This window comes from Adiantum capillus-veneris, chromosome 5 (assembly GCF_014529385.1).
Source record: "Adiantum capillus-veneris isolate H3 chromosome 5, ASM1452938v2, whole genome shotgun sequence".
Taxonomy (NCBI): domain Eukaryota; kingdom Viridiplantae; phylum Streptophyta; class Polypodiopsida; order Polypodiales; family Pteridaceae; genus Adiantum; species Adiantum capillus-veneris.
The window spans coordinates 84,165,968-84,180,962 of record NC_140935.1 but is presented as its reverse complement, the minus strand read 5'-3'; the positions used below and the strand labels follow the sequence as shown (position 1 = coordinate 84,180,962).

The following is a 14,995-nucleotide window of genomic DNA, read 5'->3' as shown; positions in this document are numbered from 1 at the left end:
TTTCTTGTGATACTTATGCAGAAAGGTCATCATGAGGACCAATTTTTGGGGCCACTTCACGTGGTTGCGGGATGCATTATTTGGAAAAACTGATGCCAGGTGTGCGGATGATGCAAATTAAAAAGGTGACAACTATGCACTGCGAGGTCAATTTTTGGCCTGTTCGGGGTCCGTTTGAGGTCATCTAAAAGACCAAGGGTGCCCAACTAATAAAATCTAAGTGTGGGAACTGAATAAAGAGAGAGAAGACCAGAAAAAACGTGGAGAAGAGAGGAGGAACAGCCGCAGGTGTGTTTTTTGGGTTTTTGGAGCCTGTTTTGGCCGTAAACTGCTCATCCGAGGTCGGATTTGAGCACTCTGACATTGTAGACTGAGGTTTTGGGCCGTTCCAGACGCGATGGCGCTATCCATTTTGCCAAATTCCTCACTCTTTTCCTGCTGTTTTTCTGTGTAAGTTTCTCCTATGAGCGAAGTTTCTGCTCTAGTTTGTGATTGTATCTGGCTTATTTTACCCATATTGTGTGAGCTATTTTCCCCATTGGTGTTGGCCCAAGCTCAATTGTATCTAAACGTCAGAAATTCTCCTCTTTTGAGCTGAGTTTTTTGGGTGTGTGTGTGTGTGTGTCTGTGTGGAGTGGGCAAGTGGATAGTCTCTCTCCTCTCACTCCAGAGGTGTGTTCCCTGTCTCGGCCAGGTGTGTTGTCTAAGCCGAGTGGTGCCCCATAGTGTGTGTGTGTATCTTCCCAAGAGTGTGTGTCGGGTCGTTATAGAGGCGTTGTGTGTGTTTTCATCCCGCTCACAACGGCTATGAATTCCTTCTTGCAAAGGGCTACCAGCTCGTCAAGAATCTGGTATTTTTCCTTCTTTTCTTGCACAGTACGTTCACAACATGGATTCGGACATAGATATGCATCATGCATTCAATTTCGACCAGTCCGCACACGTTTCGTCTGCTGATGCCACACGGCCGATTCCTCTCACGGAGAGTAATCGTGCCACAATGGCGACAGATGATGCGTATGAGTTTCTGGACATGCAAGATTTCCGTGCATTGCAAACACGCATGACTGTGCTTGAAACGAATTTTGCACAATTAAATCAGAATGTCACAGCATTATCCGATTTGATTAAGTTGTATATGTGGCAGCAGGCCATGGGCCCTGCTAGTCATCCAACTCAGGAGCATGGCTCCCCACCAGGCCAAGGGCCGGCTGTTGGGCAAGGCCCTCCTTCGGGACCGTTGCACTCTCTAACCCAAAAAGAGGTGGACGATTTGTTGAAAAATACAAAGCCATCAATTTTTCGGGGAGAAGAGCGTGAGCGAAACAAGGACACTGTGAATATTTTTCTCAGTAAGTGGGATGGTAATCATGCCCTTAGACTTACCCCGGATGCAACCAAGGCGCTGCAGACAAGTCAGAGTTTGGACGGCAAGGCCTACAAATGGTCGATGTCTCTCAAGGAGAAGGGCTGGCTACCACAGACTTGGGCAGCTTTTGAGACTGTCTTCAGGAAGGTATTTCTACCTACCAATGAGAAGGATAGAAATTGGACCGCTTGGGACGAATGTTCTATGCGCCAGCATAAAATATTATTGGAATATATTTCCCATTATCGAGATGTGATCCTCAACCTGGAAGAGATGTTTCAACACGTCCACAGCATGTGCATCATAAAAGAAAAAATGTCTCTACTGCATCAGAGACCTCCAAAAATCCCAAGGGGTCTAGAGGTCCTCTCTCAATGGAAGAATTTGAGAAAGCCAAAAAAGAAAAGTTGTGCTTTAAATGTTTGGGAACTGGACATAGCAAAAAGGATTGTCCCAAGGGAAAATATGCTGCTCAAGACAAGGGGAAGGAAAAAGCAGTGCACATGGTGCAGCTTTTACCTCTTGAATCCTCTTCCCAGTTTGCTAATGTGGAAGTAACACACACCGAGGCGGTGCATGAGTGCTATATCACGGCCTCCATATATGTGGCAGCAGACTTTCGGACCACATGAGTTGGTGCGTATGCATGGCTCTATCCAAGGGAACAGGGTGCGGATCTTGGTAGACGATGGTGCATCGCACAATTTCATCAATTATAAGTTGGTGACTCAAATTGACCCAAACCCCGAGTTCCCATCGCTACAAGGTAGCAAATGATTAACGGCCATGATGCTGAGATATGGGAAACTCAGGTTAAAGATGTACCTCTGGAAATTCAAGGATACCGTACCTCATTGGATTTCCAAGTCATGAATATGGAGAGGGCGGATGTGGTTCTTAGTCGTGAATGGTTGCATAGTTTAGGATCATCCCTTAGACGTAGCTATGAGCATAATAGTCTTATGTTCGAATCCAATGGTGTGCACGTGCTGCTGTTGGGGGAGAAGGATGTATCTTCCTCACCACTTATTTGTACAGCTGAGCTTATGAAGCTCGCTTTTGATGATGCAATAGAAGAACTCTTTTTGTGTTACTCACTGTGCCATTTTATTTCCAATGTGGATGATGTTTTTAATGATGATAAAGTTTTGAATAAAACTTCCTCAACGCCGCATTCTTCTCTCTCTCCTCTTCCAGCTATGTCTACTAATTCAAAACAAGCAAATGTTGCTAATGAATTAAAGGAACTTTTAAGGGAATTCAAGGATGTTTTCCCAGATGATTTACCACCAGGGCTACCGCCGACACTTTATGTGCAACATGGCATAGACGTGGTTGCATGCAGTAAGCCAGTGAGTAAACCGCGTTACAGAATGAGTCATTCTGAGGCTGCTGAGGTGGAACGTCAGCTTGCTGACTATCTCAGTAGAGGTTTTATTCAACCAAGTTCTTCACCATGGGCCTCTCCCATTCTGTTGGTGAAGAAAAAGGACGGTAGTATGCGCATGTGTGTAGATTACCGTGGATTAAATGCGGTTACTGTTAAGAACAAGTACCCATTACCACGAGTGGATGAGCTGTTTGATAAACTCACCCATGCTCGTATATTTTCAAAGATTGTTTTAAGATCGGGATATCATCAAGTACGCATCAGGCTTGTGGATATACCCAAAACAACGTTCCGAACAAGGTGATGCCCTTTGGGTGATGCCCTTTGAGTTAACCAATGATCCAGTTACGTTCATGACACTCATGGATAGTGTCTTGCGACCATACTTGGAAAAGTTTGTTATCATTTTCCTCGATGAGATTCTTGTATATAGTGCATCTGAGGAAGAGCACTTAGTACATTTGAAACAAGTGTTTCATTTGTTACGCCAAAATCAGTTATATGCCAAGGAATCCAAATGTGATTTCCTCAAGGAGGAAATTCACTACTTGGGGCATGTTATTTCGGCTGCAGGGTTACACATGGATCAATCCAAGGTGGATGCCGGCCATTCGGAGGTGGCCTTCTCCCAAAAATTTGGACGAGCTCCAGATTCTTTTAGGCTTTGTAGGTTTTTATCGTCGATTCGTTAAAAACTATGCCCATATTGCTGTTCCCATGACAGATCAACTGAAAGCCAAGGGCAAGACCTTCAGTGGGGATTAGAACAACAGCAAAGTTTTGACAAACTTAAGGACACATTAGCCACATCTCCTATTTTGGCTATTGTGGATCCCTTAAAGCCATTCGTTTTGGAAACGGATGCTAGTAATTGTGCGATTGGAGCAGTCCTTCTGCAGGAGGGAAGGCCAATTGCATTTGAAAGCAAGAAGCTGGATTCAGTACAACAGAATTACTCTGCTTACGAACGAGAGCTCTATACAATCGTGTCTGCTTTAAAGGCATGGCGACATTATTTGTATGGTGCATAGTTCGAGATTGTGTTTGACCTGGCAGTCCTCTGGTCCATTAGCCCAACCTCCCTTTAATAGGCTCCTAGCCACTTTCGGACCCCTTCCCACTGGCAGCCGGCCCTTGGCCGAGTCCGTGACCCCTTGGTTGGCCCTTGGCCTGACAAAACCTCCACATGACTCCACTCTTACCCCCTCACCACTCCTCAATTAGCAACATACCTGCATGCCGCCATCTGGAGAATCTGGCGCCCATATTAGCCCCTCTCTCTCCCATGCGCTATGCACACAATCTGCATCCCGAGCCTCCTTCACACCTTCCTGCGGGCATTCCATGCACACCAAACCCTGTGCCGCTCAGCCCTCCACACCATCGCCCATCCTCACAGTGTTCTCCAACCGCTGCTGAATACCCCTCTTTGTCCACCCCACAGAGCCACCCACCTCACCACAGCTCTGTTGCGCCACCTTCCCCAGCTACGCCACTTTCCCTACCTGCGCCACATTTGGTTGCAGCATCGCCAGGACTCCTCGGCCACCTGAATACAGGCAGGTCGCCATAGCTTTGCCTCCTCAACCATTCGAGCCCCTTGGGCGCTTATCACTTCCCATCCTCCCCTCGCGGCATCACACGGTCGTTTGTCCCTGCTGCGCCATCATCAACTACTTTTCCAGCTCGCAACATAGTAAAATATTTCCGTCTTGGCAGTGTTTCCCACCATCAACCACCCGCCTTGCAAACCCCACCCTCGCCCATTATGGTTCTGACCTACCAAACCACCCGCAAGAGTTCAATGCCCCTACTTGCTCCATCCTTGCTGGCAGCCCCTACCCGAGACCCATTTCGCTCTGCCTCCTCCTATCACACACCTACCACCTCGACATCGGTTCCCTCGCGAGTGGAGGATTCTCATGCCACCCCCTCAAATCAACCTATTCCATTGGGGATCGACGAGGTCGAACCACTTACATCAACCTCGGCGACATCTCCCACCACCTGCACCTCGTCGGAGTCATCACCATCAACACAACATCTTGATCAGGCAGCTTCTAACAGTCGCGTCCGCACACGGTCATTGCCAGATATTTACGCTGCTACAAGCTTCTCGGTTGTTCTCCAAGAAGAACTTCAATCGACCACCCCACCCGCTCGAGTCGAAGATATTCTGCCAATCTCGGTCGTCGATGCCCTCTCATCCAGTGAGGGAGTTTTATAGCACGAAGCAATTCAAGCTGAGCTTTAGTCACTCGAAGAATCCCATACTTGGGATCTTGTTCCACCGCCAGAGCATCACAATATAGTCACATGCAAATGGCTATTGAAGAAAAAGTACTTCCTGGATGGCAGAATTGAGTGTTACAAAGCCAAACTTGTCACTCGTGGCTATACAGAGAGGTATGGTGTAGACTATTTTGATACATACTCCCCTATTCTAGGCCTAACTGCATTTAGACTTTTAGTTGCTATAGCTGCAAAGTATAATTTGCCCCTACATCACCTTGACATTAAAACAGCTTTTTTGCACGGCTTGCTCTACGAGCTTGTCTATATGACCCAACCCCCACACTTTGCAAATCCATATTATCTTGATTATGTTTGCAAGCTAAATAAGCTAGTCTACACGTGAATGGTATACACGCATACACAATTATCTCATTGCATGTGGTTGGGAGCGACTCAGTGTCGACTTCAATATCTTCATATGGCGTACAAATGATGGCCTCTCCATTCAGGGATTATTTGTGGATGATATCCCACTCATTGGCACCACCGAAATCATGGTATTACGCGCCATCGACTGTCTCCAACAAGAATTCCATGTTAGTGACAAGGGACCAATGACGTATTTTCTCGGCATTCAAGAGCTTCACGACCCCTATGGCAAGTGGATCAAACTCACTCAGGTAAAATACATTGAAGAGCTTCTCACTTATTATGGCATGAGTACTTGTTCTCCTGAATTCAGCCCCCTTCCTCTCAAACACAGCTTAGCACCTGAATTTCATGCCTACTCTCCCGCTGATGAGCTCTATTGGCCTTCTCTTCATTATCCCAAGTTCTGTGGTCAGCTTCATTATCTGATATCCTGCACTCGCTTTGATCTCTGCTACATCGGCCATATCTTATCTCGCGCTATGTCACAGCCATGCAAAGCACACAAGCAAGCTGCAAAACGCATACTTCGCTATCTCCTGACCACTAAGCACTATGATCTCACTTATGCTTATGATCCCACTACACCTATCTCTCTCAGTGGCTATGTCGACGCCAATTGTGCAGGGGATGATCCCCGCTGCTTCTCCATAGGTGGCTATATATTCTCTCTTTCAGGTGCACCAATATCCTGGCAAACGAAGCGGCATTCTTCAATTGCCTCTTCATCGACTGAAGCCGAATATGTTGCTGCCGCTCTTGCTTCCAGGGAAGCTCTCTGGATTTCTGAGCTCATTCATGAATTTCAACTTCCATACCCTATCTCGGAAGAAGCCATAACCCTCTACTACGACAACCAATCTGCAATTGCTCTGGTTGCGTCCCCAAGTTTCTCCAACAAACTAAAGCACATCAAAATCAGTTATCACTTCATCAAGGAATTGGTCGCCAATGGTTTTTTAAAGTTGCAATATGTGCCCATTGCTCACAATTAGGCAGATTTCCTCACCAAATCAGTACCTGCTACCACCCAAACTACAGCATGTCGAAATTTGTTACTTGTGCCTACTGCTTGCACACCTCCTTAAGGGGAGCATTCTCCCATGTAATGAGATGTTCACCATTACGGGAGGATGTGAAATATCCTATCACTATAAAAGTGCTCACTCACTGCGTCAATCATCTCACCCATCCCCTAAATCATCTCCCCCTAATTTAGGTAACGTCCCTTCATCCTAGCACTTACCCAATAAGGCTCCCCTTGTCTAATGTATATAAAGGCACCTCTGTTGTGTTCAAAAACGTGCAAGTTCTCATTTCATTTTATGAATACAAGTTAGCTTCACTTCCTTGCTACACTGCAGTGTCTCTCTCTCTTATTATTTGCTTTGATTAGATAAGTTGTTGTTTATCGATTAGCATCAGTTCCTATTTGCTTCACAAGAGGCGCCAGATGTATGGTTGCATGAGCAGAGTAGGGAGGAGGCCGAGCTCGTCACGGGCCATACAGAGCGCTGAGCTTTGGAGGTGGCGTGGCAAGGAGTTGGAGGTGGTGGACTGCAGCTCGTCATACAAAGGAAAGTAGCGCCACTTGGAGGTTTGCATGGGAAGCGCCATCTGAAAAGGAAGAAGGTTGAGTGAGGAAGCAGGGACACTGGGGGTCTAGTGAGGAGAGACAGAGCAGGTGACGTGGCTGCATGTGGAGCCTGCAAGTGAGGGAAACTGGAGGGAGCCGAGCATGGCGGCCAGCAGGCTGAGAGCAGGTGGGCATGGAATTGTAGGTGTTCTGGCCAGTCCAGAAAAAGAAAGGAACCGCCACTTAGGTGACAGCATGGGAAAGGCCATGGGGGACAGAAAGAGTGGCTAGGTGTTGAGAGCCAGGCCATGCAACTGTCGCCCTCAGAAAAAATGAAGGAAAGCGGCCATATCAGGGGGTGGCGGGCTTCAAGAGAAAAGATTGCGCCACTTGAGGGGCCGGGTTCAGGGGCGGTATGACAGAGCAGTCTTGAGCGCAAGGAGAGGTGCCATCTAAGAGGAGCAGCAGCCTGTGGTGGTCGTGGGGGGTGCTCATGCAGAGGGCCTCGAAGGCTTGAAGAAAAAAGGGTGCCACGTGAAGGTTTTTCCATGTATGCCAGAGAGGGTCAAACAGCAAGAAGAAGTCGAGGGCGGCTGAGATGAGAAGCTGCATGAGAAGGTGATGGGTCGCACAAGGAGGCCTGCATGCGGGTGGTCAACAAAAGGAAGTCGAAGCCAAGTTTGATGAAGGATGAGCTGCAGCATGCAGTAAACAAGGCACCAGAGTAAGCAATCAAGAGGAAGGCAAACTGTCAAAGTCGAGATGCTGGCATGAGAGAGGGCTGGTCGAGCATTGCAAAGCCGGAAGCCCTCGTCTTCAAGAGGGCGGTTTGAAGACCTGCCTACAGCTAAAGCGAATGGAGAGGCGCTAGGTGTGGTGCCAAGTCACAGGAGCTTTGGGAGAAGGGCTATGAGAAAGGACAGTGCCATATGCAGAGAGACGAGCCGAGGCTTGAAGGGTGGACAAGTGTGCCATCACATGAAGCAGAGGCCGTCATGGGCTTGTGAAGTTGGAGAGAAGGTCGCCAAGGGGAGGCTGCCATCATTGTATGAGGAGTGTTTTTTTTGTGCTATGGATAAGTGAGTTCGCAGTTCGGTGGGATTATTTTCCGTGTTGAATTTGCCATCAATCACCTCGTTTATCTTGTCTCGTGCCCCATGTCCATGGGAGCATTGGCTTGGGGTTTTGTGTATGTGTGTGTGCACAGAGGGAGGGAGAGAATGATTGAGTGAGCTATTCTGTGTGTGATCGAGGCTTGTGTCATCTCCCAGGGATTGTTTGTTTAATTATTTGCTGTAAGTATGGTTATGTGTGATGGTGTACTATCAAGCCGGTTATGTTGAGGTGTTTATATGTGAATGTGTACAACTAAGAATGCCCAAAGGCGAGCTCTGCAATGGAAGTTTGCAGAAAGTGTGCATGTGTATGTGATTTTGCGTGGTTAGGGGTGAGGGTTTAACCCTGGGCTATAGAGAGGCAGTGTAGAGTGTGCTGGGTTTGCTCCCCCTTCCCCCTTTCCATCAGTGGTGCCCCCACTGAGGACCTACTGATTGCTCCTTGGTGAAGTCGAAGACAGTGTTGCGGTGATACCAGTTTTAAATAGCAAGTGCTGCTAAGCAAGATGTCGTCGAGTTTTTTGACTTTTACTGGTACTGAAGATGCTAAGGTGTGGCTGCAGGACTATGGTCTATTTTTGCTGGAGAGCGGCTTGCAAGAGAAGAGGGAGTGACATAAGCTTTCCCGCTCCTAGTTCGTGGTGACCAAGTGACTTTCTAAAAGCAAGCAATGGAGAAGATAGCTAAAGTGCCAAAGCAGATGAGTTTTGTGGAGAAAGCTGAGGTGTATACGAGCTAAAGCAGTGCCTTGGATACGGACAACACATGGGAAACGGAGTCTGCTTTCTCAAGGTATGAGACATATGATCTTATGCATGTCAATAAGGTGGTCAAAGAGCAACAGATTGTAGGTGAAAAGAGATTTTTTGTGGACCAGGGGGTTGGGCAACCTTCTGGCCATGTTGACTGACGAAGAGTGCTTTGATGAAGTAGACTAGGGGTTCGATGATCCAATGGTCGATGTAGATGACGAGTCGCAGGTTTTGGTTGATAAAGCTATGGCGAGAATACAAGGTATGCAAGGCTTTCCTTCTTTTATAGTGCTATTTGAAGGGACTACAGGTGAAGGTATGCCGGTGTTTGCTTTGGAGGATCAGTTATTGCAGGTGGATGCCATGCTGTTGACGGATATGGTGTTGAAGCTTGCTATGCAAGCGCCTCTATGCCGATTGCTACAGGTTATCTTGTTTGAAGACAATCATGCTATGGCAACCTCTCTAGCCGATGGCTGGGAAACAGATGATGTAAAAGGTTTGCAAGGTGTACCGGCTTGTTTTATGTGTGAAGAAGGTTCATGGGTACAGTTTTTTGAAGTGTTATGCTGTCAAGAGCTACATACATGGATAGCTTACAGGTTTACAAGTGCAACACTGGGGTGGTTTGTATCAGTTTTACAAACGGATGATATGCTCAAAGACATATTTTTGATCCATGTGGAGTTTACACTATGCTTGGGAGAGCCTATGGCTTTCCATTTGATGCCAGTGAATCTCTCTCTATCTATCTACTACTATTTATCTAGCTCGTGTGAATACTATCTATTAGTTTCTTCTTATGCAATGATATATTATCTAGATAATGCTACAGTTGAGCATCAATGCTCAACGAGAGGTTGGGCAATGATGGTACAGCTAAAGATGGCCGACCTATGGAAGTGCAAGAAGCCCAGGCATGGCAGTTTGCAGGCAAATGACGGGGGCATTGAGCAGGTATTTGATGCAATCAGGAGATAGGTATACCCAGATGGAGCACTCTCTAGTCCAAAGTGAAAGTGTTTCTTGTATCACAGGTGACATGATCAAATGTTGATATCATAAGGTTGTAAACAGGACAATGGATGCTAGATACAGGTGCTATCAGGTTTGTGATATGGGATTTGGAGCAAGATGTCTGCATGACACTCTACTGCCATGATGTGTATGTCAGATACGACGTGTTATAGGTCAATGGTGGTTTTATCCTCTCCTAGTCGGAATGTCTCTCGATATTTTAAGGTCTAGGGAGGGAGCTACGCTAGGGGAAAAAGCTCAAGTTCAACTGGTTCCAGATGTGCAATTGTATTTGCATATACCAATGCAATGGAGCGCTCGAGGCGATTGTCATTTCTTTCCGACGGCGGACTTGTTAGTCAAGGTTGATGGCGATCAATGTGATTGAAGTCTCTCACGACGACACCTTGGCAGCATCGAAGTCCTTGCAACGGAAATTGCTATCTCAGGAGGCAATGGCACCAATGGCCGGACATTGAAAAGCGCGGGAAGGCGACTCAAGTCCTGAAAATTTTAAAAAAAATGAGTGAGGCGATTTTTTGAAAATGCTAAAGCTGTAGTCTTCCATGGCAGATGCCGTGAGGTGCTTGAAGGCAATAGGTGCCAGATGTATGGTTGCATGAGCAGAGCAGGGGAGGAGGCCGACCTGGTCATAGGCCATGCAGAGCGCTGAGCTTTGGAGGTGGCGTGGCAAGGAGTTCGAGGTGGTGGGCTGTAGCCCGTCATACAAAGGAAAGTAGCGCCACTTGGAGGTTTGCATGGGGGGCACCATCTGAAGAGGACGAAGGTTGAGGGAGGAAGCAGGGACACTGGGGAGCCAGTGAGGAGAGAGAGAGCAGGTGACGGGGCTGCATGTGGAGACTACAAGTGAGGGAAACTGGAGGGAGCCGAGCATGGCGGCCAGGTTGAGAGCAGGTGGGCATAGAATTGTAGGTGCTGTGGCCAGTCCAGAAAAAGAAAAGAACCGCCACTTAGGAGACAGCATGGGAAAGGCCATGGGGAACAGAAAGAGTGGCTAGGTGTTGAGAGCCAGGCCATGCAAGTGTCGCCCTCAGAAAAATGAGGGAAAGCGGCCATATCAGGGGGTAGCGGGCTTAAAGAGAAAAGGTTGCACCACTTGAGGGGCGGGGTTCAGGGGCGGTATGACAGAGCAGTCATGAGCACAACGAGAGGTGCCATCTGCAAGGGAGGAGCAGCCTGTGGTGGGGGGGTGCTCATGCAGAGGGCCTCGAAGGCTTGAAGAAAAAAGGGTGCCACGTGAAGGTTTTGCCGTGCATGCCAGAGAGGGTTCAACAGCGAGAAGAAGCCAAGGGCAGCTGAGACGAGAAGCTGCATGAGAAGGTGATGGGTCGCACAAGGAGGCCTGCATGCGGGTCGTCAATGAAAGGAAGTCGAAGCCATGTTTGATGAAGGACGAGCTGCAGCATGCAGTAAACAAGGCAGGAGAGTAAGCAACCAAGAGGAGGGCGAACTGCGGAAGTCGAGATGTTGGTATGAGAGAGGGCTGTTCGAGCATTGCAAATCCGGAAGCCACCGTCATCAAAAGGGAGGTTTGAAGAGCTGCCTACAGCTAAAGGGAATCGAGAGGCGCTAGGTGTGGTGCCAAGTCAAAGGATCTTTGGGAGAAGGGCTACGAGAAAGGACAGCGCCATATGCAGAGAGACGAGCCAAGGCTTGAAGTGTGGACAAGTGTGCCATCACATGAAGCAGAGGCCGCCATGGGCTTGTGAAGCAGGAGAGAAGGTCGCCAAGGGGAAGCCGCCATCATTGTATGAGGAGTGTTTTTTTTGTGCTATGGATAAGTGAGTTCGCAGTTCGGTGGGATTATTTTCTGTGTTGAATTTGCCATCAATCACCTCGTCTATCTCGTCTCGTGCCCTATGTCCGTCGGAGCGTTCGCTCCGAGTTTTGTGTATGTGTGTGTGTAGAGAGGGAGGGAGAGAATGATTGAGTGAGCTATTCTGTGTGTGATCGAGGCTTGTGTCGCTTCCTAAGGATTGTTACTGTTTACTTATTTGGTGTAAGTATGGTTATGTGTGATGGTGTACTATCAAGCCGGTTATGTTGAGGTGTTTATGTGTGAATGTGTACAACTAAGAATGTCCGAAGGCGAGCTGTGTAGTGAAAGTTTGGAGGAAGTGTGCATGTGTATGTGATTCTATGTGGTTAGGGTGCGGGTTTAACCCTGGGCTATAGAGAGGCATTGTAGAGTGTGCTGGGTTTGTCCCCCCTTTCCAACATGCTTTATTCCGATGCACATGTTCGTCGGGGAAGACTCACTTTAGGAAGGGGGGAAAATGCGGCAGGATTATTATTTGTATATATTATTATTATCACTTGATTTCTTTTCTCTTTCTTCTTCTTTAAAACAAGTTTTTCAGAGTTATAAGCCTTATAACTCTTAGCCGGCATAATCATACGCCATATCGTCACCATCTAATAGCATGATAAAAATATACATATAAGGGAGGTTACACTAATTTTGGCTAATTTTTTGCCGACTAATAATGACCGTAAATAGTTTTCTTTTACAAAAAAGCAAAAAACGACAGAAAATCAATAAAAATTGATAAGTCGAGCCAGGAAAGTCGGAATTGACTTTTGAAAGCAAACATTGAAACTTCAAACTTCAAGGATTGAACATGAAAAATATGGAAAGATTCAACACAAGATAAATTTTGAGCCAACTTCTAAAGGATCAAAATTGCAGATCGAACGCCATTTTTCAACTGAGTGTCATAATGATGCAAGATTCGAACCGCAGATCATATGAACAATAAGATATGATCAATGGAGGTAAGTATAAATGGGGCATTCCGGGTAGACTAGGAATATATGGTCAAATGGAGCAACATAAGCTCATTTTCATTGAGAGAGAGAGAGAGAGAGAGAGAGAGAGAGAGAGAGAGAGAGAGAGAGAGAGAGAGAGAGAGAGAGAGAGAGAGAGTTTCCAGAGTTGTTTTTGCCCGGTGCGACCACCTCAGTGGATCTTACTACACCAGATTTGACAGGTGTGATCATTAACCTTGCAAGAGCATGTGTGTATGTCCCATACTGCATCAACAGTGCCAAAACAACAGATCTGAGCAGTACAAAGTCACAAAATCGGTAAACTAATAGGGACAATGGTGAAGTCCAAAACCCATCAAAAACCAAAAATATTCCACCAGACAAAAGGTGGTGGAACATGGATTACGATGCATGTTCTCCAAACCCTAAAATTAGAGAAAATTGTATAGGAGCACCCACAGATGGCGAGGAACAAACTCCTATAATTGGATTTTCAAAAATACATCCCAACATGGATCGCGATCCATGTTCCTTTTTGCCAAATTTAGGGCAGAAGTGGCTCACTAGTAGCTGGGGAATGCAAAAATAGTACTGGTGCTGCAATAATAATCACAAAAATTGCTCTTAAAATCATCAAATCCTCCTTGTTTTCTACCCTCAGTTTGCAAATGGTTTTCTGGTCAATTTCGAAAAGGAAATGGGTGGGATCTCAAAAATAAAACTCAGGGAGAGGTCAAATGCTGGGATGCCAACAAAACTTATGAAGAGGGGCTAAAGGCAGAGTTCTTTGACAAGTTTGCAAATTGATGCTAAATCCGATTGGGAGACTTTACACTCTCCTCGGAGCCTATTAATAAGCAAATGTAACTTAAGGATGGTTGTAGGATTAAAACCAAGCATGGTGAAAATTACAAGAATCAATTTGTCGTCTCAAATGGATTCAATTTCTAATGGAGTTCTACATGGAGCTAGGCAAAGCTATGAACTATAGACCTAAATCATTAGGAACCAACGCAATGAGAGATGCTAGGCAAAACATGTGCTCAAAAATGGTGGCAAGAAACATATATGGTCAAAACAGAAAAATCATGGCCATAAACTAGAAAATAGGGAAAACTAAGGAAAAACATGTCCAAACTTGAAAATATTTTACCAGTGTACTAGGAAAACGTATAGGGACATATGTGCAAAAGAGCTGTATCAAAATTTTGTCCAACATGGATCGCGATCCATGTACCTTTTTGCCTAATCAAAGAAAAAACCATACCATCTAATTTAGGATGTTTAAGAAAGCCAAGCCATCGAGTTTCAAGCCATTTGAATCCCAAAATTCACTTCAAAATGCTAGAAATCTCTAAGTCTGCAAATATTTCCAAAATTTAGCCCAAGTGTCAAACCATTGATCCAAATCCCAAAAACTTTGGACTAAGGCATCATCTAGATGAACCCTACCAGATGGTATCATCAAATTTCCAAAATGTTGCCCAACATGGATCGTGATCCATGTACCTCCAACTCTAAATCCAGAGAAAATTACAGAGTAGCATCCCCATATGCCCAGGAACAACTTCCCCAAGTTGGAATTTCAAAAATTTTCCCAACATGGATCGGGATCCATGTTCCTTTTTTCCAGAATTCATCTATTACATTATATCCTTGTGCCTATAGTAATCCTAGATGCACTAGTGAAGTTTGGTCAAATTTGGGGTAGTTTTGACAAAGTTATGCTCATTCTTCATTTTATGGTCAAGTTTACACTTTTCAACAGTTCTGATCAATGGCTAAAACATATTTTCAATGCTAAAATTGATCGCCGAATGCCTTGAAGGAAAGCACAAAGGGAGTGGAATGTTACACCCTATGAGATAACCAATATCTCCTCAAATGAGAAAGCTCACATCACCAAACAGGTACTTGAAGCAATTCCGACTAACATCTTCATTGGAAGGTTTCAAGCAGCAGAAAGAGAAATAGTAAAGGCCACAATCTTTCCACGAGAAATGTGGACACTACACCAAAAGCGATAAGTGCAAGCATGGGACAGTGCCTATAGCTAGACAGCTTCTTACAATTTCCTCCATGGGGAACGGACTTCAGACGAGCTCACGAGCTCATAAGTTCAATTCGGTACAATGGGGAAGAAACTCTGACCGACAAGGATGGAGCAGTAGTCAAGGTAAAAATCACAGCAGAAATCATCAATGAAGCCCTCCACCTACCGCAAGGGACACACAATCTCTTGCAAAAGACAAAGGCAATAGATAATGATAAAGCCTTCCTGAAGCAACGGGGCCACAAGCTGACATATCAAAATTTGATATA

The 14,995-nt window shown here is 46.0% G+C and overlaps 1 protein-coding gene and 1 pseudogene across 4 annotated transcripts; both read left to right on the top strand.

Moving 5' to 3' along the window:
- Nucleotides 1-4,044: 4,044 nt before the first annotated feature.
- Nucleotides 4,045-4,986, top strand: LOC147457637 (uncharacterized; annotated as a pseudogene).
- Nucleotides 4,987-6,854: 1,868 nt separating this feature from the next.
- On the top strand, nt 6,855-12,224 carry LOC147457636 (uncharacterized). 4 transcript variants are annotated; one of them, XM_086512502.1, is made up of 4 exons: nt 6,855-8,078; nt 8,678-8,906; nt 9,048-9,128; nt 9,212-12,224. In XM_086512502.1, the coding sequence occupies exons 3-4, from the start codon at nt 9,081-9,083 to the stop codon at nt 9,845-9,847; spliced, it is 684 nt and encodes a 227-aa protein (XP_086368628.1). In that variant the 5' UTR covers nt 6,855-8,078; nt 8,678-8,906; nt 9,048-9,080; the 3' UTR covers nt 9,848-12,224. The 4 variants fall into 4 exon arrangements, with proteins under 4 accessions (XP_086368628.1, XP_086368627.1, XP_086368626.1 ...); XM_086512501.1 differs by having other exon boundaries at nt 6,859-8,078; nt 9,048-12,224; XM_086512500.1 differs by having other exon boundaries at nt 6,861-8,045; nt 8,992-12,224.
- Nucleotides 12,225-14,995: the final 2,771 nt, after the last annotated feature.

Coding starts and splice junctions, on each gene's coding strand:
- LOC147457636 (XM_086512501.1), top strand. CDS start 9,068: ATGGTCGATGTAGATGACGAGTCGCAGGTTTTGGTTGATAAAGCTATG.